Genomic DNA, 24,885 nt, shown 5'->3' on the forward strand with positions numbered 1-24,885 from the left:
TCTTCTCCTTTACGGGTTACTGATCTGAGTTGCTCGATTGTTGGTGCTATCTCAGTTTCCTTGTACCTTTTATCTCACTTACTCAAAAGCCCAGAGCATGTGCTTGTGTGGGGAACAGACAAGTTCAAAACCACAGGAGCCACCAAGACCTTCCTGTGTTTTCAGAGATAATGCCATAGTCACTGGGTAGAGTGACACTGAATTGAAGGGACCAAGTCTCACCTTGTTTTGTCAAACAAGGTCTCCCCAGAAGACATTACCCACTGCACTAATGCCCTGTACAGGCAAGGCCTGAGCACTCATACAAGACTCTTTTGCCTTGCCCAAGCCCTAGTGAGGCAGTAGTGGGAATGAGACAAAACTATGCCAAACAGAAGTGGTGCCAGGAGCTGATGGGAAGGGTAGGAGAGGAAGGAGAGGGGCAGACAGCACTGTGGAGGAGCAGAAGCAAGTTAGAGCTTTCTCTTGAGCTTGCGACTGGCTCTGCCACCTCCGCTGCGCTCCCGCTTCTCCTTGCGGACACAGAAGTACTTGGTGACCCGTTTGCGGCACTGCTCACAGCGCACAGCACAGCACCAGTGGAACTTGCAGTTGCAGCTGGACACCATCTCAGCTCGCCTCTCCTCCACCGCCAGCCCGCAGTCCCCGCACAGCCGCCGGCAGCTCCGCTTCTCCCACTTGCTGAGCGCCTTGCCCCTCTTCAGGCATTCCCTGCCCTCCGTGCCCAGTAGGCCCAGTGTCTTGTTCTCCAGGCAGTAGTCAGGAGAGTCTTCCAAATGGACCAGTTCCTTCTTGGAGATGGAACTGAAGGTCTCAGCAATGGCACCCCGGCTGGCAGCGCTGTTCCCTGCTCCCTGCAGCAAGTCCACCTTCAGGGCTTTGTGGTACCTCTCCTTGAGGTAAGTGCCCACCTCCCGAAACTCGGGTAACTGCAGCCAGCAGGTCTGGGTGGTGCAGCTCCCCGACACACCATGGCATTTGCAAGTCCGCTTCATGGTCCCTTTCACTGCCTACAGGGTGAGCAGAGAGAGAGGTTCAAGAAAAAAACCCCGGAGGGGCTGTATCTATACTGCAATGCATGCAGAAATATAGCTCCAGGCCTGGGGAGGAGTTTGGCATCAATTCTCCCTGCACAGTAGTCCTGAAGCTCACAGATTTGCTTTTCCACAGTGCTCCCCTCCTTGGAACTGGGAAAAAGAGGACTGTGGAAGTCATTAACACTGTAACAGAGAAGCTTTGCTACCTTAGAGCAGATACCATTGTACTGCTGCCACCCCCCCCAAGAAGTTGTTTCTTCTGGACATGTGTTTTTAGCCACATCAAAGTGTGACTCTCCACAGTGAATGCTCGGAGACAATTTGGTATGCACTGTCAGCTCTGGAGGGAGAGAGGGGCTCACCTTTCTACCTGCCTCGTTGTTATGCAGGTTCATAGCAGCTCTGGCATCTTGTCCAGTCTCCAGGGCATCCACAAACTGCTTGGAAATAGCTTCCCCAAAGCCCACATTATCACTGCAGCCTCCCCACAGCCAGCCTTGTCCCCCTAAGAAAGGAGATGAGATGTGTGCTGTCAATGAACCAGAAGAGGATTCAGAAGTGATGGGAGGGAATGGAGGCTGTGGGGCAAATCCAGCCTTTCACCACACAGTACTCCCTGATTCCCTCCTGTTGAGTTCATGACATTTTTCCTTAGGCCTGGATAGTAAGTGGCTCAGGCAGGCAGCAAAGGAGTATGTCCTGTACAACAAATGCAGGGCTTTCTAGGCTTTCTGTAGAGCAGGATTTAGAAGCTATAGGTTATCATGCATTAGCAGACATGCAGATAAGCCTTTGGGTCTCTAATCACCTCTCAAACCCTGACTTCAGCTGGTTCAGTGAGACTTGCAGGGACAGCATCTTGCTAACTTCAATTAACAAACTGGTGGAGGCATCCTGTCAGAGGCAACAGATTCCCCTCTGCCTAGAACAGCCCAAGCCTGGCACATATGCATCAAGGAGGCCCTGGTTTTGCCACACCAGAATTCTGAGATGAGATTTGGCATCTTAGAAGGGTCTGATTTTCTACTTACCATCAAGAAATAAGGAAGTCAGTACAGAACTGTGAAATTACACAAAAATATGTGAAAGGTACTTTTCCTAATTGAGTGGGAGCTGAGTGGGACTGGATAAACATCATGCAGTTTTTTTCCTCCTGGAGAAAGATGCCAAATTATTAATGAAGGTTTGAAATCTGGAACATTCTGACCCTGACATGCCACACTGGTACCTCTTGGGAGTTGTGGTTTAATGGCCTTGTGCCTCTCTGAAAAGGCTTGGCCCTCGCCTGGACTTCCCCAGGGCATCATGATCCCCTCTCCCAGGGAAAGGCAGGAGTATTTCATGGCAGGTGGGTAATTGCAGTGGATGATGCAGTCCAAGTCAAGAAGTGGGACTGAAGGAAGTAGGAAAACCTTTCACCAGCTTGGATTCAGTTCAATGGCTGAATTGAATCACACTGTTTTCGTCAAGCCCAAAAGTTTCCTGTGCCTTACGAGGTTTTAAGTCCACAATGGAAAGTTTTTTATTAAAAACAGATATATTTGGGGGGGAAGAAATGTAGCATGACTAACTTGGTTTTCCAGAGAAGATAGAATTTGATGTGTTGTTGCCCAAAAGTCTTGCTCTGCTAGACACAGGCATTCCCAAACTTTAGACACCTAAGCATTAGTAGCTGCTTTCAAAACTATCAGCCAGTAAAGTAAATTACTAAATACTGGACACTCCAAAGGAGTTTGTCATAAAGTGACACATACTGACTGCCTGGTGTGGCTGGGTAGGGCATGGCTTTTAAAATATTTTGATCATTTGAAATTTGGCCTCTTTCTATTCAAAACAAAACCCCTAAATGTCAGTGTCTTCTGTGAACGCTGAGTGAAGAGCTGGATTGTTGCAGCCTGGAGTTGCCCACCAGGGGTGCTTGGTGGCTGAGGGCCTGGATACCACTGTCATGTGGAGGGTGTGATAGCTGTTTGCTGCCACAGTGATTCTTCTGGTTGTGCTCTTGTGTGCCTGCCATGCTGGCAAGTGCTAGGGAGGTTTATGAATAGCACCCTGCTTTTCTTCATGGTCATTCTGCTGTGGGGCCAACCTGGTCCTGCAGACCCTGGGAACCCTGGAGTCCCTGACCTGTGCTGCTATACCTAGATCATTTAGGTGCATGGCAACAGATCCACTCCTCTGCATGTATGATATAGTTATTCTCTCCAGCAGCTTAGAGTTCTTGATTTGAATCAGGGAAACTGCTACCCCTTCTACTTTCCTACTCATTTAGAAAGTAAAGGAAAGCATCAAGAGCTTAGCTGGTATAAGTTGGAGGTGGCTCCATTAGCTTCCACAGATCTGCTTTGGTTTAAACCAGGGAAAGCTCTGCTCTGAGCATTGTTCCCAGCTGTGGAGACCAGAATGGAGAGGTGTTTCTGCAGGCCTCAGGAGGAGAGAAGAGCTTCTCCTGCCACCTGGGACAAGTGAGGGGCAGCAGCTCATGTCTCCTTCCTTACCCAGCTGTCCATTGCGGGAATCGTCACAGCCACAGTTGTCAAAATCCCCCAGGCTGCAGTTCCGGGTCAGTGTGTACATGACGCCCGCAGAGCTGATGGCGTGGACAAAGGCTGTTTCTCGGTTTGCTGTCAAGGGGGAATACAAAAAGAGAAGATGTGCAAAAGATTTCATGGCAAGGGCAGTGTTAGAAATTGTTCCTACCATACAGGAGTCTGCACAGGACATCTGCAGAGGGAAGATTTTGTGGGGTGGAGAAGGAGCCCTACATGTCAGATTAGCTTAGTTTGGGCTTGAATTGCATGAAGACAGAAGCTCCCAAATACGTTCCAGATTGACTCATGCCATTTGAAAGGGTGTGGATGAGATAGCACCTGGCTGTCCCTGTGGGAGCTCAACAGTGGTGATATAGCACAGACAGCCAATGTCCCCCACTTATCACTAACACACCCCCAACAGGAAGGGGTCCTATCCAAGTATCAAAGAGCTCCTTCCCCACAGTCCCCTCGAGCCTTACCTTCTGCTGAAAGGACTCTGGGCAGTAACCATACCTACCCACCAGGATCAGTCTGGGAATCATTAGCTGGCCTTTGGCTTTCATTTAATATCAGCAAGGTAATGATGAGCAGATAACCTTGACAGGAATGATTCAGGGACCTGCTTCTGGTCTCAGAGCGGGCCTTGTGCTGCAATTGACTCCTCAAGGCCTCGCTTTGACACCTTTGTCCATCTCTGCCTGGGGCTCTGGTTTCTTGTCTGCTGCCAGTCCCACCAGAGGCCTAAAGCTCTCCTCCACACCCAGGTCCTGCTTTTATAGAGCAGATATGAGCCCAGCCCAGCATCAAACATAGGTCTAGAGGGCCAGATATGCACTGAAATATTTCCTGGGACCTGCAAATAGGTAAGGAACAGGATACAGTGACAATGATCACAGCCCCATGCCCTACAGTGGCCCAGGTCAGGGATGATGGATTTCTGCCTAGGGTGATTCTGACATCTGGAAGATATAGGAAGACTTCTCCTGCCTCTTGGCTAGAACACAGCCACTGATGAACTCTTACCTGTTCCCTTTAGCCTTATCCTTTCTTCTTGCTACCCAGCCAGCCTGTGCTGGTTCTCAGCCTCCCTGGGATACCCTGGGACACCATCTAGGTGTGGTGTGTCCAGCAGGCCATGTGCAGGTCAGGGGGATGCATGCTTCTGGGGAGGCAGTTGTGTAAGGGTTGGTCCTGAGCCAGCTGGGGTTCAGCAGGTCCATGGGTAAGGCTGGCATTGCAGGGGGGCCTTGGAGCTAGATCCCAGAGTATCTGGGAGCTGATGGGTGAAGGGGTCTCCTAGGGAGATCCCTCCAGGGGATTCCTAGGAGATGCACTTCCCAGGTGGGAATGGGGAAGAAAAGGAGGCACTTGGGAAGAGAGGAGGAGGCCACGGGCTCTAACCTGTGGCAAGGGGGTCCCAGTAGTGGTATCCCATGCTTTCCTTACCACTGCGCAGCCCACCGTGGCTGGAGAGCTGCAGGGCCCTCTCCGGGCAGTTCCAGCGGTCCCAGGCGAACTGGAACTTGCACTCCTCGATGCCGCTCTGTGCCCCAGCCGCCACACTGCTGGAGTAGATGAGATAGGCCTAGGAGCAGAGCTAGGGGTCAGCACAGGGACCATGTATATTTTCAACGGAAAGTAACCTGTGTGTCATCTTACAAAAACAAGGCATACAGAGCTCAGAAGGTCTCCCAAGTTTGGCTTCCCCGGGAAGCTCACCAGCAGCAGCAGCAGGAAAATCATTTCTGCTGTGCTGGGTCACAGCCTGAGCCTCCTGGGGGAGAATGCTGAGCTCTTGGCTTTTAGCCACATTAGGAAATGTGTCAGCCAGCCTCTGCCATGAGGAAGCCCTTATCTCTCCACCATGAGAGGAAACAGTTTTCTGCTCAGATCAGGGAGCTCCAGGCCAGCACATGCCTCAACCTGTCTTCTTCTTCACCACAGCCCATGGGGGAGAGGTAGTGCCTTGGGGCAAGGTTGCTCCACCAGTGTATTGGGAGCTAGATGGGCCCAGAGGTGTTCCTGGGGAATAGCCAGAACAAAATCTGGGTAAATTTTATGCCTGGTCCTGGCTAAGAAAAAAAAGCCTCTGAAAGAGGAACACAAGGATGTGAGGGGTTAAGAAATATGAACAAAGTCCTGGCAATTCTAGTTGTGCTCCTTGAGGAAGTATGTTTTACAGGGCCTACAGAAAATACTTTCTGGCTGGATCAGTGTGGGCCCTGATGCCAACCTGATCCTCAGGAAGCAATAGATGTCAGGTGAGAGCCTTGGCTGGTGTCAATAGACAAATCTCCAGAATCTGGCCCCAATCAGCTTAAAAGAACCCCAGGTCAGCATTGTTCATGGCTCATGTAGCCCAAGGAGCTCACAAGTTGCAGCTCACAGCAAATCTTTCCTGGCCTTTCTCTGCCTTATTGCTGGAAACCTGGGGGTGAGGGGAGCTCTGGCCAAGGCTGGGTGGAGAGGATTGGGAAGGAGGAACCCCCCCCCTCTCTCTTTCTCCCCTTCCCTCCCTGGGTTTAGTGGAATCAGGGACAGAGATCAAAGGGATTTCTCTTACCTTGGGGCCCGTCATCAGGAAATTATTCACTGACCTGGAAGATAGAGACAGTGTCAGCAGGGAGGGGGTGATGGTGGAGGGGCCTGGGGAATGCCAGGCATCCCAGGGCTCTCCTCTCGCTCCCCCACAGTCTGCCTGTCTCCTGGCTGCAGGCACCTCTGGTCTCTTCCCCATGTCCCCTTGCTGCTCCCTAAGAGACAGGACAGTGCCATCCCCTTCCCCCCTCCCTGCTCCCCTCAGTCAGGCTGTACAGGGCTGTAGTTCCTTCACTGCTCCCTCCTTTTGCTTTCCTCTGCTCAGCTACCCTTTGTACCAATCCACCCATTATTTTGCTTTCTTGTTCCCTTAGCCTTGCTTTTTATCTCACTTGACTAAACTCAGGGTAGCATTTCTCCCAGCCTCAGGAATGGGACCATGCTGAGGGAAGAAGGGCATGGCACTGCTGCTCCTTTGCAATATGTGTCCAGATGCATCTCTCCACATCACAGTCCCTCGTTTTCCTGTGGTGCCATGTCTGACTGCCCATACTCTCCTCTTGGTCAGGTTATGATGATGGCTGAGGACAAATATACATGTCCTTCCCATCCTCCTGGACATTGTGCAGGGGATCCTGGGGATTTGGAGTGGGTGGGAGGTCCTAGACAAAATTAAGCTTTCTGGTGTTCCCACTGAAGGTGTGGAGGGATCACCTCCAAGGGTCAGTGTGGCTTGTCTCCAACACTATCCAACACTAGAGCCTTGCAGAATTGACGCTGTCTGGTCTGTGTCTTTCTCCAGTAAGAATGACTGTTTCTGTGCAAATGGTCAGTCACCATTAGGACTCCATATGGTGGAGTGACCACCTGCAGAATCTGGAGAATGGCTAGGTGAATCCTGTTTAGCTGCATCATGGCAGAAAGGACTGACACTTTGAAAAAGCCCAAGACCCAACTCCAAATATCCCAAGTCAGAAATGACATAAGAAAAGAGAGAGTTTCTTAAAAATACCTAATTCCACTCTCTCCAGTATGAAATAACACTCATCACTATTTCTGGTGAGTCTGTGGAGCATTTTCCCTGCTGGAATCCAGCACTTCAGAGAAATGGGTGAGTGCTTTTACCACCCAGAGAGGACACTGAGGCCAGAGAGGTGGAATGACTGGATTGAGACCTTGCAGTGAGTGAGTGATTTGGAATATGACAGAGCATCCACTGATAGAAACTTGGCTCTTCTGCTTCTTCTCAAGATTATGTTCTGCTTCAAATGAGCCACAAGTATTCCCTTGTAAGGGAGAGAAAGATACTGTCTTTTTGTGTTAAAAATCCAGCACAGACACTGTGCGGGCCTCCCAGGGTGGGCTCAAGCACAGGCAGAAGCAGGCACTTCTGTCCAAAGCTGAGCGTCAAAGTGCAGCCTTGCCATAGACACAGGGACGGACAAGGTGACAGGACTGGTGCCCAGACGTCAGACATGTGAGAGATTAAAAGAGGATGCTGTCCTGCCCTGGAAAACCACTTGTGCAGTTAGCAAGCTCATTTCACATCCACTAGAACTGCACCCACAGAGATCCTTTCCAAAGTACACCATAAAAGGAGGTCTCATTACTTTAGCTTGGTAAAAACTACAAGAAATGTGATCTTTTCTGTTACAGTTTAGAAAGAGTTTGTAACATTTCATTCTAGCAAGTCCAGCTTTCTTTTGTTTTGGTTTGTTTTTGTGTTTTTTTGTAGAAATGTGTTTATACTGATGAAACTTGCTTGGGGAAAGATTCCCCCGGGTCAAAACAGGAGTGGGCTGTACCAAGGCACTGGTACAGCGAGAGCAGGAGATTCTTTCCCTTTGTTACAGGCTTTGGATTCAGACCCAGCTGTGCTTCAGCCCCTATGGGTACTTTAGCACGAAGTCAATAGTTGTTTTTCAGAGGAATTTTCCTTTGGAAGCTGCTTCTGCATTGTACAGCTAATTAAATATTTCCTGGGACTTGGAGAGACAGCATCTGTAGCCGAGTGATTAGAGCATCGGGTGACCTGAATCACACAGGGCCATGAACCTGGGGCTAATCAGACTGTGTAAGCTCCATGGGTCCCCATCCTAACGCAACTGGGTAGCAGCATGAACAAGTCATTTTTCCATCTGGTTTCCCTTCTGTCCATTGCCTTGACCTTAAGTGCTTTGCTATGGGGACCACACTCAGGATGGTGTCAGTGTGAATCTGAGCCCCTGGTAGCAGCTGTGAGAAAACTCTGGTAAAATGCTCCTGCATAAGCAAGAGCTAGAAAATTGCAAGTCCTCTCTTATTTTGCTTTTGTCACCAAAACAAGAGATATATCCCAAATGCATTGCTTCCCATGTGAGTAGGAAAACCCAAATTCACAGTGTATAGGGGGGATTTGCCTCAAACTCTTGGATTAGGAACATCTGAGAAATTGCAAAGATGGCTTTAGGAGGAGGACGGTAATCCACAACATCAGAGTTTACAGCAAACCAGCCTGTTAACAGGAGTCAATTGACGTGACTGCATTGAAGCAGAGGATCTGTTCCTTCCAGGATGAACTTCAAGGTTCACAAAAAGGCCAAGTTCACGATATGCCAATTCTCCATCTGCAGCTGAGCAAATGATACAGTAGCAATTTCCCAGCAGGGTATTCGAAACAATATATAAAGTTAGAGAGACACAAGGCATTTTCCTTGAGCTCTCAGATCAACAGGCAGGCATGCTGCTGGCTGGGTTCGGAGGACTTAGACAAGTAAAGGATTTACAAAGTTTCAAGTGTTTGGTGCACTTGACACCCCAACATTTAACTCTTGCAACTTCAGGTGGCTTCAGGAGAAGGGGAGATGGGACCATCACATGGCTGGAGGCTGGCTGAAATTTTTCTTACTTGTGTAGAGGGGAGAGGAAAGATAATGGAGACAGAATCTATGTGCTTTGTCTTTGCTCTTATAATTTAGCTAAGAAAAATGCATCTTCATTCTGTATATAGTCTCCAGTAAGGACAGAGAGCAATTAAGCCACTACTTACATAAATGTAGTACAGTAGTGACAGTGTCTCTAGAATCATCTCTGTGCTGCAAATAGGAATCACTACAAAAATCTCTCTTCATTATTTTCTCTGTAGTGTGATTTTAAAAAACATATTATGTGTTTCTACTAAATTTTCATTCCATTGTAAAGGAAAGCAGAATGTAATACTAAACTTAACTAAGTATTACGAACTAGTTGCATTCATAGCTGGTATTAACCAGCCCAAATTCTATGACTTTGGTGATTTTTTGTATCACACACATGGGAAGAGACACTTGAAGTATTTTCTCTTCTCTGAGAAAGCTCAGGGAGTTTCTAGCTGTGTAAACCCCTTTCCCGCCATGTTCAAACTCCAGGACAGCATTACAGGGACTGAAGTGGAGCAGGATCATAGCTAAGCAGTAGAGGGGAGACCCCCGAGTTCCTCTGCCCCCTCCCCAGGCTGTGCAGGGCCCTCGTCAGAGCACACTGCTTCCCTCAGCACAACTCTGTCTCCATCCAGGTAAAAAGTAAATCTAGGGTAAGTGATTTTCATTGGATCCAATATTAGAAAATTGTCTCAAAGCTAGTGAATATCATCAGCAGGAGTAGTTTTATTGAATCTGAAAGCAAAGAACTATGCCAAGCAGCTGTCCCATTATATTTTATTCATATCAAATACTAATAAACCTCTGATAATTCTGTCTTAGTTACAACTTAAACCAATAACATCACACTCCTCAGTTCAGCAGCACACTCCTCAGTTTAATATGCCCTAAGAGCCTTATCTAATCTCTCATTACGATATTTGTCTGTTGCCTTACCACCCACTCAGGCTTCTGTGCTGCTGGTTCTGCTCTTTAGAGAATGATAAAGCTGGATTTGCATCTTCACTGTCATTATTGTAAATAGAGAAAATAGATAGAATTTCCATTTGGATCTGAGTTTTATTCTCAATATGAGCTCTCCGAGGTTATTAGAAAATCAGGGAGGCTGGAAACCAAAGGCAGTCCCACAGCTGAAGTGTAAAAAATACATTTAGAAGCAAACTACTGAGTTAGAGATCTTTATATTTTTCCCACAGGAGAGGAGAACTGGGCGGTAACTCAATAACATTTGGAGCTTTACTTCTTTTTTCTTCATTTTCCCCTATTTTGTTATATTTATTTTGAGGATTTTGTTCCTAAATGCAACCCTGACATTTTGATCACCTAGAAATAATACACTGGTTGAATGGTCTGTTAAATGGTAAAAGCTAATCCACACTCAAAGAAGGAAGTGGCCCCATATATATAAAACCCCATTTTTGTTGTTGTTCCATATTGCTTTCCCCCCCCATGCTCCCACTCCCAATTCTTATGATTAAATCACAGGAAAAAAATAACATGTGGTTTAAGCCATTGGATCAGATAGAGAAAACCAGCACAAATTTCAAGCAGAATTATTTTATGATTCCCACAAATTTGTCATTTCTCAAGAGTTATGGGAGAGTGTCTGCAAAATGATAATTTCAAATAAAGGTTGCAATTTTCCTTTCCCTATGGAACTCATGACCTATGAGCAACATGCAGAGAGAATCGGGGTTGTCTTGATCTATAAACTTTTCTCCTAGATAAAAACTGCTGAGAGACAGGGAATTTAAACATCCAACTTTAGACTGAAAATGTCTTGGATTTCCTTATTTAGCTCTACTTTGTGCACTGAAATTTCTCTCCTTTTCTCTCATTTGAACTGTTTCTTTAAAATGATGGGTTTTTTTCTTTTAACATATTCTAAACCTGTTTTTATTGAGGAAAGCAAGACACGTACACAGGAAGAGCAGAAAAATAACAATAAAATCAGCATGAGCTCTTGCCTAGCCTTTCTGTAGAACACACATATTCCCCTTGTTCCAGAAGGGAGGTTTATCTTGAGTTTATAGTATTTAGATATATACAAATTGTTGCATATTCTTTTAATGAAGGGATTATAAAATCTCTGAAAGAACATGAATTTTACTTCCAGACTAACAGGAACGAGTTCCCATTTACTCTTTAGTTTCTCTTTTTTTAATTTTGATTTCTCCATCCATGGTAATAACCCTTGAGATCTGCTATGAGGAAGGCAGAGGATTTTAGTAATTGAATGGTAAAAGACTTTCCTTGCCTTTAGAGATAAGTCTGTAATCTGCTGAGCAGATTCCCCAGAGCATCACAGCAATTGAGAAAAACGTTTGGATACTTAGCAAAAATCACATAGGAAAAATACCTGCAGAGACCATTTCCTTTTGGGAATGGGACTGATACATCCCACAAGGAATGAGATTTGATGCAAGCATAATCTCTTTCTGTTCACCCTTAAAGAACTTTTTGGAAAATAAATATAACACCATCCTCAGGACAGAGGAAGAGGTCCACAGGACATAGCCACAGATTTGTGCACAGCAGAACTGGTCTGATGGGACTCAGGTGGTTGGAAACCGAGCTGTAGCAATCACCGTAGCAAAAGCTTCTCCCCAGGAAATCCTAATACATGAATTTCAGACGTGTAATTCTGACCCTGTGTGTGCCAAGGAGCTTGGCTCTCAGGCTGCTCATCCAGAGTGACAATCCTGTGGATCTAACTCACCCCTGCGGGCTCTGAGCTCTTAATCACGGACTGTCCTCTTTGGGGAGCATGACAGAAGCCCCACTTGATTTAATTAAGACAAGAGACAAACTGACTGGGAGCCTTTGGAAAAACAGAAGTCTCTGGTTCTTTTACTGGGTTATCTTCCCACTTGAAAGTGAGGGGCTAGGTCTCAGCTAGCTCTCACTCTCCTCTATTTTACCCCAGTTTACAATGTGGCCCCTAGTTATTTTTGGGAGGCACAGGGGAAAAGGAGGACTTTTATAGATCTAACCTCTCTGCCAATGAGTGTGTAGGGACTTGGTTAGATACCTGATTCCATTAAAGACAGAATTGAGCTAAATGAGAAAGAGGAGACATTTAGGAAGGTGAAGAAGAATTTCCTTAGGGTATCTGGGAAGAGCATCTGCCTGTGACACAGACTGAGATGCTCTTGATACTCACCAGGCATAGCAGGACTGGAAGAATGGAGTGAGGAAGAAGATGCCCAGATAAGGGTCCATGTGAAATATAAAATCCAAATAAAGAGGGAGAAAGGAGATCCTAAAAAAACTCCCAAACTTGGGTGCCCCCACCACCAGAGAAAAGGAAAAAAAAAAAAAGATGCACAACTAATTTAGGGAAGGGATGGAGTTATTTTCCACCCAGCAGTCCTGGTGTGATGAAGAAGCGGATGCCTCCTGAATCCCACCTTCTGCAAAGGATAACCAATCCTAAAGTAAGAGCTAAAGGGGGCTGGTGAAATGGAGCCGCAGAACTTCCTAAGAAGAGATTATCTACTTAATTAAAGATTTTTTTTTTCCCTAAGTCCTTCAGCCAATCAGGACTCAAGTGCCAGAGAGAGATTGAACTGATGAAAAGAACACCCCAGGTTCCTCGAAGACAAATGCACCACGAAAGGGATAAGAGGGAGGGAAAAGGGGGGGAAAAGAAAAAAAAAAAAGAAAAAAAAAAAAAAGAGAGAGGGATAAAGAAAGAGACAGCAAATCCCTTAAAGTAATCACTAGATTCAATCTCCACCAGCACTGCCCTGGCTTTCCATTCCCGGGAAAGGCAACTGGAAGGGCTGCTTTTGAAGTGTCCTTTCCTCCTGCCATGGAGATTCTGCTGAGCTGGGGTGCAGTGGATGCTCTAGGGTGGGGGGATTGGGTTCAGGCTGTCTGCATCTGCTGCTTGGGTCACAGATACGTGATCGTTGTCTCTGCCTCAGTCTCCCCCAGAAGCCTATGGAAGACCAGGGCCAGTTCGTACCTCCATCTGCTTCTCCTTCATCATGGTGATCTGCTCTTTCTTCCCATGTCCTGTTTGCATCAGGCCATCCTCACCCCAGGAGAAAGGCCTCTGACTAAGCCTACCTATTCCCCCTTAACTTTTTGGTTTTGGCATTTCCTATAGAGCCCATGGGAGGGGATCTTTGGTTTGGAAGGGTTAGCAGTCTCTCACTAAAGGCTTATCCCAGGCCAACAGCTGCTGGAGCTACTTAGAAGTGCATCCAGCCACATGGGACTTCCCAGTTACTGTCACAGCACCCACTACAGATACCCCGACTGGCCCTAAACCAACATGACTAGTTGTATCACTATGCCCCAAAGCTATAGGAAGATCTTCTCCACACTATACAATTGAATTTTGTGCTGTGGACATGATCAGCCAAAACATGGGCTGAGACTAGTCCAACTCATTTCATCCATAGCACAGCTACCAAGCAGAAGTGCTGGAGCCAGGCAGGATTTGAAGAGGACTGGGACCCTGTGGCTGAGCCATCAGGCAGGGCTGGTGGGAGGCTGAACTTTGCTTAGGGATGCCTGAGGTGGACCAAATTCCCTCCTGGGTTGCACAGCCTCAGGAAAGGAAAACTGCCTGGCAGAGATTTGCTGTCTGATGGATTTGGGCCATCCCACACTAAGCTCAGTGGTGCTCAAGCCAGGGAACCCCAGCTAGGCACAGCATGTAGGACACTGCTGGCAAAACACTACCTTTGCCCAGAGTGCTGCCTGTCCAGCCAGGGCACCCCTCACCCCAAGGGTGGCTGGGTAGCTTGTGGACACCTAGAGGAGAAGAAAATGCAGGTGGCAGCAATTTATCCCAGGACAGCTGTGCCCCCAGCTGTGTCCTATTACAGCAAGACCGATGGTATTTGCACTCATTAAAGCCTCAGGTCTTGGAGCCCTGAGCATTTAAAAAAATGCGTTATGTATGCTGAGAAAAAGCTTGAGAATTTGTTTAGTAGAAGATAAAACTGCAAAAACTGAAAGGGAGGGAAATTAGTCCTTTAGTCTTAAATTATTTTTTAAGAATGCTATTTTTAATTATTAGTTATATTGAAACAAAATTTCAATGCTGTAATGTTTAGAACAGTTCAATGGTTTTGGTGGTCTAATTCAAGTAGCAGAGGTAGCTGTGCTCCCCCTCCCAGGCTGTCCTGGACTCGGTATAGAGAGCAGCTGCAGAGGCTGATGCTGCCTCAGGGGAGCTGAGGGTTTGCCAAGGGGCTCATTCCCACTGGGACAGCACTGGTGAGAAGCAGGAGATGCCACCATCCTGCATTTGGCATCTATTTCTGATGGTAGAAAGGGGAAGAATTTTCCGTTGTTTCTTGTAAGTCTCCAACAGTCTGTTTCAGGATTCTTGAGCTGGAGTTTTCACATTTCTCATGTCCGGCAGCAACAGCATTTTGAAATCATGCAACACTTCAGACATTTCTTGACCAATTGGAAAGGAAAGACACCATTTGGTTTGCTGGTATGAGCTGTTTTTGTTACTCCAAGACAAATTAAGTAAGAAGATTACAAAAAGTAGGAAAAAAATAATAGTAGGTGGATCCAAAATAAACAGATGCAATTAACTGTTTTTTTTTAACTGTTGCAAGAGGCACCCAGGCTTTTCTCCAAGCTCACAGAAGCACCAGCAGCTTTGGAAACATCAGCCTCCTCTGCCAACATCTAATTCCAATTAAATGCAATACTCTACTGGAAACAAGCGTGTTTTTCAAACCAAAGAAGCTGGAGGCAAAGTCTGAAACAAAACTATCCCAAACATGTTTCAAAGTATTTAATTACAGTTCACAAAGGCTATTTAAAAGATTCTATAAAGTACTATCTAAAGAAACGGGATGCAAAATTGTTTTATAATATTCCTCAAATTTTGTTATTGTTACTGACAAAAGCTCTGCAAATTTACTAAATGGATGCAGAGAGAAGTAAAACACATTTTATGGCCAGAACTGGTACCTTACCCCAGTTGACCTGCTGGCCAATACAGATCTTTTCTGACCTTTGCACTGAGTACTGTAATGTGTGTTTGACTATTTGTTCATCTCCCAGAATGGCTTGAGGACAACAGCAAATAGAGAACCTGCCACCATCCGCAGAATTGCTTCCAGTTTATTAAAAATAAAATAAAATAAATATTTTTTTAAAAAATTTAAATCACCAAAATTTTAATATAATATGTCTAAGTTTAATTTCCAGAGTACAGAGAAAATGTGAACTATCCTAAAAGAACTTGTACAAGTAATCACAAAAGTCAGAGAAAAAGTGGAAAATAAGGCCTTTAACACTCCTCTGCCTTCTACCTCAGTACCAATGCAATTGATGGATATGAAAAAAACAGTTAAGAAATAGACATAATAATTCGAAGTCTGGCTCACTGATATCTCAAAAGTTTCTTTGTGTCAATGCAAAATGGCCAAAAGATATATTTGTTGAAACAAAATGGCCACTAAAAAAGGTCAAGAAATAATTCAACATTTCTTCTGTTAAAAGATATGTAAAAGGTATGAGATCAAAATAAAAGGAAATTAATCTTATCTAGGCAACACACATATTTCAAACCTGAAAGGGCTGAAATAGTCCCAGGAAGGTCCAGCTTCCAGTGCAGTAAGTGAATTGCAATTACTTTGACAGAATTTCAATTGCTTTGCCTTTTGGACCAACTAAATGCATCTTCAATAGTGCCTAAAGTCTGTCAAAATATCCATCAGCACCCCAAGAAGGTGTACGTGTTGCTCACGATCCTGTACTGAACATGCCACGTGCTATTCTGCTTCTTCAGTCAAGTGGCCCCAGAAACAAAGCCAAATAAAGGCGGGGGAAATGCAATAGCTTTCATGAGATGACTGACATGCAATGGAAGCAAACATGGAATTTTTATCATTTTGGCCCTGAAAAGGCAGGAAAGGTGCTGGTGTGCCCAGAAGCCTCTTGTTTATTTTTGTGTTTAGCTATATCAGTCCGAGATTGTGCCATTAAAGACAGTATTGACACACCAAAAGATGACAGCAGTGATGTGACCTCTTCGCTGTAAGCTTGATTTTGTAACCTAGCACTGTTCCCCCACGCTGTTCTCTGCCTGGGTGACGCACGCAGAGCAGCCTCCTGTGAGGTCTGCTTGTGCTTTACCAGCACTGAGAATATCCTCACATTTGTAGGTTCTCCATAGGGTTCATGCAGGGACAGCTCAGTGGATCCTCGTCCACTGCAGTGAACTGTGGGATGGGACACATCCATTACACATCATAGGAAGTGACTTCACCTGAGGAAGCAGATCTGAGGAACCCCAGAAAAATCTACTTGGGAGCTGCTTAAGCAAGTCCACTGTCACAACATAGATTTTCTTTCCATTTCAGGCTCTCAATGCTCACTTCAGTATTATTATTATCAGGAATATTTGTAAACAAAAGTACATTTCGAACTGTAAGAATGAAGCATTAAAAAGACTGCCCAGTGCCGTGCTTCAAACTTCTTTAGCTGAAACTGTTCACAAGCTCTGCAAGAGCCCTAAATAATTCCAGCAGACTTACAACTGGATCTCCTTCACCCAAGTCAGTTTGTTCGGCCCTAGTGCAGAAAGACTGGCTGGTTTGGAGTCCCTTTTGTGAGGCTGACAGGAGGAGGTTTAGCTGAGGGATTTGTCCAACCCTTTGATTTTTCATCTCTGATTTGCTATGCAGTCTAATGAGCATGCAGCAGCATACGCAGCTATGGGTTACCCTGTAATTTGTCCCTGTGACGAGCCAGCCTGCCGTGTCAAAGCCGGCAGATGGTGCTCCCAGCTTGGCCTGCGGCTGGGCTGCGGCTCAGCACTCCTGTGGAAGAGCGTCCCTGCATTGCAGGAGTGCAGGGAAATGCTGCTCTGCTAGACATGGCCATGTCCAGCACAGACAACAGGCTCTGAACAGGATCCAAGCTTAAAAATTCTCCTTTCCTCCTCCCTATTTCTCCAGACCAAGTATCTTGAGGTCTCAGAGTAGGTAAAGTGCAAAGATGATTCTGATTGGTTGTGTCACAGCAGTGGTGTGGAGCTGCCGGTGGCTGTGCCCACATCTGGAGGTCAGCAGTGCCACAGTGCAACCACCACCCGTGTGCTGCAGCATGCTTCCCACAGCCAGCCACTGTGGCAGCCAATGAGACTCCTACCAACATCTGGCCTTAGCCCAGGGATGAGCAGATGCTCACCAGCTCCCGGCAGCAAGGTGGATGTAAGGCTGTCAGCAGTATGCACAGATCTGTATCCACACTTTCTCACTGGTGTGCCCCTTAAGAGGTGCTGGGACAAACCCCAAGGTCAGGGACAAGCAAATCTGGTTTAGCTCTTTGTTCTACAACAGCAATGAAAACTGCACTGGGTAAGTCTGGTCAGGTCCTTCCTCTTTGCCTACAACTAACTATCGTGACTAACCTTCTGCATTTATCCAGAATGAGTCAGACCTGTAAAATCACAAGACCAGCTTGAAAATAATACACAATGCAAGCTATTTGTGTCCAAATCTTTAATGTACTCTTGGGGCTTGTTTCCTCTGGAAATGGCAGAGCTGGGAACATGCTGTTCTCTCATAAAAAACGCAAACTGACAGTGCTGGGCTCCAGGCAATTGGACTTTCCAATGAACATCCAATGTCAAAAGGCTTGCCAGAAATTATGGGGGTAGTGAGACTGAGCAGGCATATAAGGCCTCTCTGTGTTGACCAAAACTTGCTGAGCGTGGGTCCTGGCTGTTTGCCTGAGAGATCTCACACGTTCAGTGTTGGTATACTAAAATACTGGATACTTTTTGCTCTGTCCTTGGCCAAGAACTCTTCTTTGGCCTTGCATTGCTATACTTGTTGCTACTCTTCACCTTGGGAGTGGCTGCATTTTAGTGGTGAACATCAGATCAGTCCATGGGGTGTGGTGGCTCCCAGTGAGCTGGAAGGAAAGCTGAATCACTTTCCCATAAAACCCAGGGTACAGGATCTGGCTCCAGCTTCAGTGTTCCCCAGTGTCATCTGCATTGACGAGGACTATTTCTTCTGTCAGAATAGTCAGCTAGTCCCAATAAATAGTGATGGTGATGATGATGATGAGCTTGGCGGCTGAATCAGGCAGCCAAGATGAAGAAACAGCTCCAAAATGGTCAGGATAAACTGGCACCACAAAATCTGTCACCAATCCTTTGCAAATGTCACTGCTGACAGAGCCACTCTCAGGCTTTCTGACACAATCTTAAACATGAAGCACTTTTAATTATGGTTGCTGGAAAAATGTTACAGACAGACTGTTGTTGGACAGCCCTGGCCCCTTTTATAAGTGTCCCAAGAAAGAGGCGTAAATAATAAAGCATCACTTTTGTTTGCCTGTTTGGAACAACCCCTTGGCTTTCATACTGCCAGCCTGGACAAGGTTTCACCACTGATGTGGGCCAGCACAAAGACGTGCTTTATTGAAGCATAACACTCTCTTAAGGACATGTTCTTTTTCCCATCTAAAATGAACCAGATATTTTGGTTACAAGTTAAGAGCACGGTCTGTGTCCTAAGCAAGATTGTCCCTGAGTCCTAAAAACCAGAGATGCAGAGAGTGAAGGAAAGAGAATTGTGGCTAGAAATAATAAGCTTTTTAGAGTGCCACTGTTGAATCACAGAAAGGAAAGAGGGCTTTGTGCTGTCAGGTGCTGCTGAGGGGAGTCAATACATGGCGATGAACTTTTGGCTGGTTATGTTCATTTGTCACAACTGAAAGCAGTCAAGCCTACTTTGTATAAATCTTTTGCAAAGTCATTCTTATCTCACCTCCATCACTGCAGCATCCCAGGACATGGGCTACTGCAACTTCTCAGTATATCTATGAAGTGTCAGCTGTTAACTAGAGGCTGGTAACTGAGGCATGACAGAGGAAATTATTTGCCCAGACTTAGGCAGCCAAATGCTGTCTCAAATGGTACATCTGAGATGAAAACCAGGATATAGCCTGCTAATAGTGAAAAGAAGAGGGAGCTGAGGGTGCCCATACAACAAATCACTGCTCAGAAGGAGGGTACCCTACAGTAGAAGATGTAAGAACATCCTGGCTTCTGGCCAGAGTTTGCTGTGAGCTGAGACCCCAGTACATTGGGATGGCACTGCCTCAGGAGTACAAGAGGATCCTGTATAAAGTGAGCTTTTCCCAAGCACTGGCATTTATACGGGGACCTGTATCTGATGTCAGAATGAAAACCAACAGCAAAGTTTGTATTGATTTCACATTAACATATGCAAAATAGGAATGAGCCCTACTTTGTGGAGGACAAAGCATCTCTTGCCGTGACAGAAAGCAGCAAAAAACCCCAACCACAGCATTAGAAGAAACTATGTATATAGTTTCTTTATACAAATGTTCATATTTACCCATCACAGGGTGGTATTTTTTGGAATAATGTACTTTACATAGCATTATCCTTACCCATTCCCACTGTGAAAGACGAGCTAACTCCCAGACTTTGTGCTGTCAGATTGCAGTACCCGTTTAGAGACAGAGTTCAAGTTTTCCTCTCCTCAGTTTTCAGAAATTTGGCAACAAAATTCAGACTTCATGCCATCAAGGTGACCGAAGGGGAATCTGTAATTCAGACACATGGCGCCTGCAGTTCCCTGTCCGACTCCAAGGTGGCGGTGCTGCCTCAGCTCTTACTCCGGCTAATAATGCTCACTGTGCACTCCGTGAAGGGATTTTTTATTAGCACCACAGGGTGTGCTGAAAGGTGATTGCATATGGAAGGAGTAATTCTTACAACCACGGTCCGCCTGTTTTTGCTACATCTGAAGCCTTGCATGTAGCTTCTGGAACAGCCCTTACCTGCCCATGGATTGTTACCAGAGGAAGAACGGAATGTCCTAAGAAATTATACATGAGATGCTTTTTATTATGAGTATTTACAAATGGTGTCAGTCATTGGTAGGTGGTTATGCTAAGAGGAGATAACAGATCCCACCCAGGACACAGGCTCTTCTAATTCCAGGTCAGCCTTTGATCATGGATAAATTATTCCTCTTTCACATGCCTTAGTCTCTCTCCCCATTCAAATGTCTGCTTAGACTGCAAGCTTTTGGAGACAGTGGGTGTCTCATAGCGTGGAGATACAGAATGTAGTACTGATATTGTACAGCACCCAGAACAATGGAGACCTTGATCTTGATGGAAGCCTTCACTCATTATCTTAATAGAAGCATCCAAGTCAATACATGGGACAATTTATCTGAACAATCCTTTGGTCATACTGACTTCAGATCAGACACGTGATAAGAAGTGATAGAGGAAGCTGTGCGTGTGTAAAACCATTTTATGCCTTTGAAATGACTGAAGATGTAACTTTTGCAATAGGGGGAGAGGTGAGCATCCTCCAATGAGCATCGCTGCACCTCGCATACATTTGTGTGTGCCATTTCTATTGCCTGCTAGAAGCTTTCTCCTGAGCAGAGAAAATAAATTAACTCTGTCTTGGATCCCAAAGGGCAATTTTGTAGCAATTATGGTGGCTCTCTGCAGGGAGCAAATCCTTAGAGAGCTGAGCTAATCCTACACTGGCACCACAGAAGGAACCAGTAGCTCCCTTGCATGGGGACATTCTACCCATCTGAAGAGGGAGCAAAAACACAGGCTTGAGGAGACTGGACCCTCCAATCCCTTTTCCAGTTTCAAGTACACTCTAGAAACACCATGGGAGATAGGGATCATCAGTTCTTAAGGAAAACTTCCTTTTGACTAAAAAAATCTCACAAAGGGCATTTTAATGGGGAGGTTTTGAGCACAAGTTAATACCGTTTCACCATCATTAAGAGAGTGAACTTCCCATCTTGTGTGGCAGAAGAGCAGACCTCACAGTGTCCCCCGCCTCCAAGGGTATGTCTTCTAGCTTTGCTGGGCTGCGGGGAACAGATCTGTGTGCAACCTCTACTAGAGTTTGTAACACTGGTGTACTACTACCTATCTTAGCCAAGACATCAGTCAGTCATCCAAAAGACCCGGTAGTGCTTCCTCAGGCCAGTTTTGTGTCTTATGTGTCTCCTCCACCTCAGCTCAGCAGACCCATATCCACACTGTGCAGGATCCTCCTGGCAACACTAGGCATAGCAAAGCAACAGTGAACCTCTGTTCCTCATTTGCCAGGCACTTTCTAATCCAAGCCTTGCTATTTTTATCCAGTTCAGATTTCTTCACTCCTTTATTAAATAAATAATGTGGCAATCTCTCAAATGTCTGGCCAAAGGCAAAGCAGTTTGCAGTCATTTCTGGTCCCACTGCCAGAAAACAACTGACTAATCAAATGGCATCTTGCTTGCTAAGCTGACCCCAGTAACAAGGTTCTCCTCTCAGAGGAAGCACCTGCATATCAGGACTCTGTCAGTATTTTCACTAAACTCAGGGTCTCTTTCCCCTTCTCTCCCAAAGCAACTGCATTAATCATGTAGTAGAGGAGAATTCAGCAGAATCCTACCATGTGCACCATTTTGCCCAAACACCAAAGCAGCAAGTGTCTTATATGCCTCTAGGGAGTTTACAGGACCTCCAAAAAAAATCACTGAGCCCTCTGAGATTCCTGCCCTCGATGTCCCAACAAATGGGAACAGTGTCCAGTGCCCTGTCCTCTTGTGACCTTGGTCCCAATGTGCCCTAGATGTGATACCTCTCATTGAGAGCTGAGTGTCTCTTCTGGCTTGGACCACCAGCAGACACAGCTGGGGCTTCGTCTGAGATGAGTCAAAGCACACACATTCAAAACGTGCTAAGCCCTATAATAACAGGGAGAGGGTGGCCCCAAATATGTTGTTTGTAGCATCAGCTAAATGCTAATTTGGAGCTGGTTTTCCTCCCACTTTGCTGGGTTATCTTGACAGAACAAAAGCCAGAGGAACTAGCAATTACTACTGAATTTCCAAGGGCAGAACTAGAAAACATCTAAGGAAAAAAAAACAAACCAGCCATAAAAATCTCTGATTTCTGAAAAACAGAGTTCCTCCCCTCTGAAAACTCTGCTTCACACTATCTTTGGTAGGATTTCCAAAATCATCTGTATATAAAAGCCTTGGGCTGGGTGTCCTTTATGCAAGGGTAATATGGTGGATCATTCTCTTATGGTCAGTCAAATATGTTAATACATTTCTTTCAGGCCTAATTAGGGGCTCAGCCTGTGCATTTTAGGGTTTGTACTGAAAGTAGCACAAGGTGGCAACTACTCTGCTGAAAAAAGGTAGACTGACCCCTTCTGAACTTCAGCTATGCCTTATCCCTCCTTTCAGGTGGGGGGATTTCTAGAGAATAGAAGGCAGCTGAGCAGTTGGACTTTTCTATAAAAGGAGACTATGGGAGTAGAACTTCTGGAAGATTGGGGGATGTGGGTATGTAGGGTATTGATGATGGTAGGGAAAGATGGGTTGCAGCAAAACTGTTTGGAGATTATGCCTTAGAAACTCTGTGGTTTAGGCTGTTGTTTAAGGCTGGTGAAGCAGCTGCTATAGAAAAGGGGAAACAGATGAATTTGAATACTTCTTATTATAACTGGTTCTGTGAAGGGGAAGGGAAGCAAAGCAATGCATGGTCTGCTCTAAGGGAGGGAAGCATACTTGGTTGAGTAGAGCCTACCTTTTTTAATTCTCCCTTGTTTCTATCTCTTTTCTGTAATTAGGTGTGCTCTGGATAGTGTAAGGGAAACTTTTCTGCTCTGATACTGGGAGCCTGCAGCAACCCCGAGGCCCCAGAGCCTATAAATGTTTCTGAGAGTTTAGGGTCTCCTGCTGTTGTAGAAAGCAGTGCCCTCATCCCTAGCCTTACACGCAATGAAGGATTGTGAAAGTCTCCTGATGATGATATGGCAGTCTGACCTCCCATGTGGCCTTTCTCTACTTATTGCTGGGATATCATCAGGGTCTAGAAGTTTATGAATTACTTCTGGAGACAGAGCTGGTATTTTAAGTGCCTTTGTTCCCTCTTCCAGAGGCATAGGAAAACTATGGTTTTCAGGTCTCTGAACATCTTAATAGCTCATTTGTAGGCTCTCCCTATGCCAGAGCAGGTCTGCTGTGGGGTCTCTTTGGGCAAGCCAGGAGTATTTCTCAGCTGATAACCTCTCAGATATCGGGGTGGAAGGGGCAGAGCTCCAGGAAGTGCCATCAGAGTGCTGGAGACTGAGGCCACCCTCGGATGAGGTCTGTCACTGACCTGCTATCTTGGTGGGGTGATGTCATCCTTAGTGAAGGTTGGTGTGCTGGCAGTGCCTGCTCAGGACATTTCACTTAAGTAACCCCTTGTTCCTCACACGTCAGAGAGTGTGGGGGTGCATCAACCAGCCATTTGTCTGGCACTGCTCTTATCTGAGGGTTACTGTGCTCAGGTTTCTGTGCTCAGATAAAGATTTGGCAACTCCCTAGTGCTTGTAGCCAAACAAAATTTGGCACATGTGTTAGTGTGACCATGTCCCTGCAGTGGTTGACAGAAACTGGTCTGAGGGAAAATGACAGATTTTGATCTTCAAACAGTGTGCAAGGGGACCCCTACTAGATCTGAACAGTTATCATATCTCTGATATCTGAAAAGCAGGTATTAAGGTGAAAGCCTGCCAGCCGCTATACCTCTGTTCTTTAACACTAAGCAAATAAACAATTTGCAAACCTTTTTATTACTTAATGATGTGAAATTTTTAAAGGCTTTTGGGCCTGAAATTTATTTTTTCATTCATTTGCACAAAGATCTTAATAAAGACTGCAGAATCAAATAGGCTGTGAATGGTTCAAACCCAACTGTTCTGCCAAGCCTCTGGCCATCTAGGATAGGTCCAGTTATTCCTTTATTGAATGCAGCCGGATCACAGGCTACAGCAGGGGTTTGTTGCACAGGACTAAGTGCAGTTCCTTCGTGTGAAGAAAGAACATGTAGACATGGCTGAGGTTGCTCAGCTGATCAGTGGCAGAATGGGTATGAGCTCCAGTTCATGTTTTATGCATCAGGTGAAAAAAGCACATTTTAAAAATCCTCATTAGGCTTTTACAGGGGTAAAGGGGAGTTGGAAATTTCTTCCCTATTGATGGAGAAGCTGATATGCTCACCTTGTTGCATACAGAGCCAGACCAGAGACACTTCTCTGAAGGGAGGGAATAGATGTAACTGGGTTTAACTTGAGTAGGTGTATAAATTACCTCATACATGTTCCCTTCCTCTGTAATTAATTAAAGTCCTAAAGTGATGGGATTTAATCTTAGTATTGTTGCTGGCTTCCCTCTGGCATTTCTGGCAATATAGTCTTGGAGAACTCTTGCTTGATACCCTAAGGCTTTCTAAATGCCACAAGAGGTGACATCTGTTTAGGTTGCTGGCAGCAGCAGTGTGGAAGATTAAGAGGGCACTGGAGCCATGCCATCAGCTGCCATAATGCTGGCGCATGGGGAGAGGTAAAGGCACGTTGCATTCTGAAGTTGGGAGGCTTCTGCTAGAAGTGTGAGGTTTTGACAATGTTTTGGCATTGGTAGAGAGGATTGGAAATTAGTTCCTCTAGTTCTACAGGTGCTTACACCCCAAAGGCTTTCCTTAAAGTCTGAGGCAGAAGTGGAAGCAACAAAGCTAAGTAAAGTTATCAGGACTGTCTCAGCAGGACTGATAGCACCCATTTCACACAGATGAAAAAGATTAGAGGAAAAAGGAAAGCAAGCACTGAGAACATTGAGTGAGTGTCGGGAAGGACGAAAATTTAACAGAAAAATTTTACAGATATACAGAAGCTTCTATAGGAATGAAAGCAAGTTTTGACATATAAAAGATGCTTTTAGGGCCAGTTGTTGCTGAAACAGCTGAGAGAACAAAGGTTTAGTCGACTTGGAAGGAGTTTTATGACTAAAGTCTAAAGACTAAGTGGTCTTCAAACAAAAGGATAAGTCT

The 24,885-nt window shown here is 45.6% G+C and overlaps 1 protein-coding gene across 1 annotated transcript; it reads right to left on the minus strand.

Moving 5' to 3' along the window:
- Nucleotides 1-452: 452 nt before the first annotated feature.
- Nucleotides 453-6,185, minus strand: WNT8B (Wnt family member 8B). Its single transcript, XM_014875288.2, has 5 exons — nt 6,135-6,185; nt 5,018-5,156; nt 3,536-3,661; nt 1,400-1,542; nt 453-1,010 (listed from the first exon to the last, which is right to left on the minus strand). Exons 1-5 carry the CDS (start codon nt 6,147-6,149, stop codon nt 453-455), a joined length of 981 nt encoding a protein of 326 aa, XP_014730774.2. The 5' UTR covers nt 6,150-6,185.
- Nucleotides 6,186-24,885: the final 18,700 nt, after the last annotated feature.

Source organism: Sturnus vulgaris, chromosome 8 (assembly GCF_052056855.1).
Source record: "Sturnus vulgaris isolate bStuVul1 chromosome 8, bStuVul1.hap1, whole genome shotgun sequence".
Classification (NCBI taxonomy): Eukaryota; Metazoa; Chordata; class Aves; order Passeriformes; family Sturnidae; genus Sturnus; species Sturnus vulgaris.

Bases quoted from the DNA above. Each gene is read 5' to 3' on its own strand.
- WNT8B (XM_014875288.2), bottom strand. The intron at 3,662-5,017 runs GTAAGGAAAGCA...CCCCCTTGACAG, and splicing joins CCACGGTGGGCTGCGCAGTG to CAAACCGAGAAACAGCCTTT. The intron at 1,543-3,535 runs GTAAGGAAGGAG...CTCCTTTCTTAG, and splicing joins TTCCCGCAATGGACAGCTGG to GGGGACAAGGCTGGCTGTGG.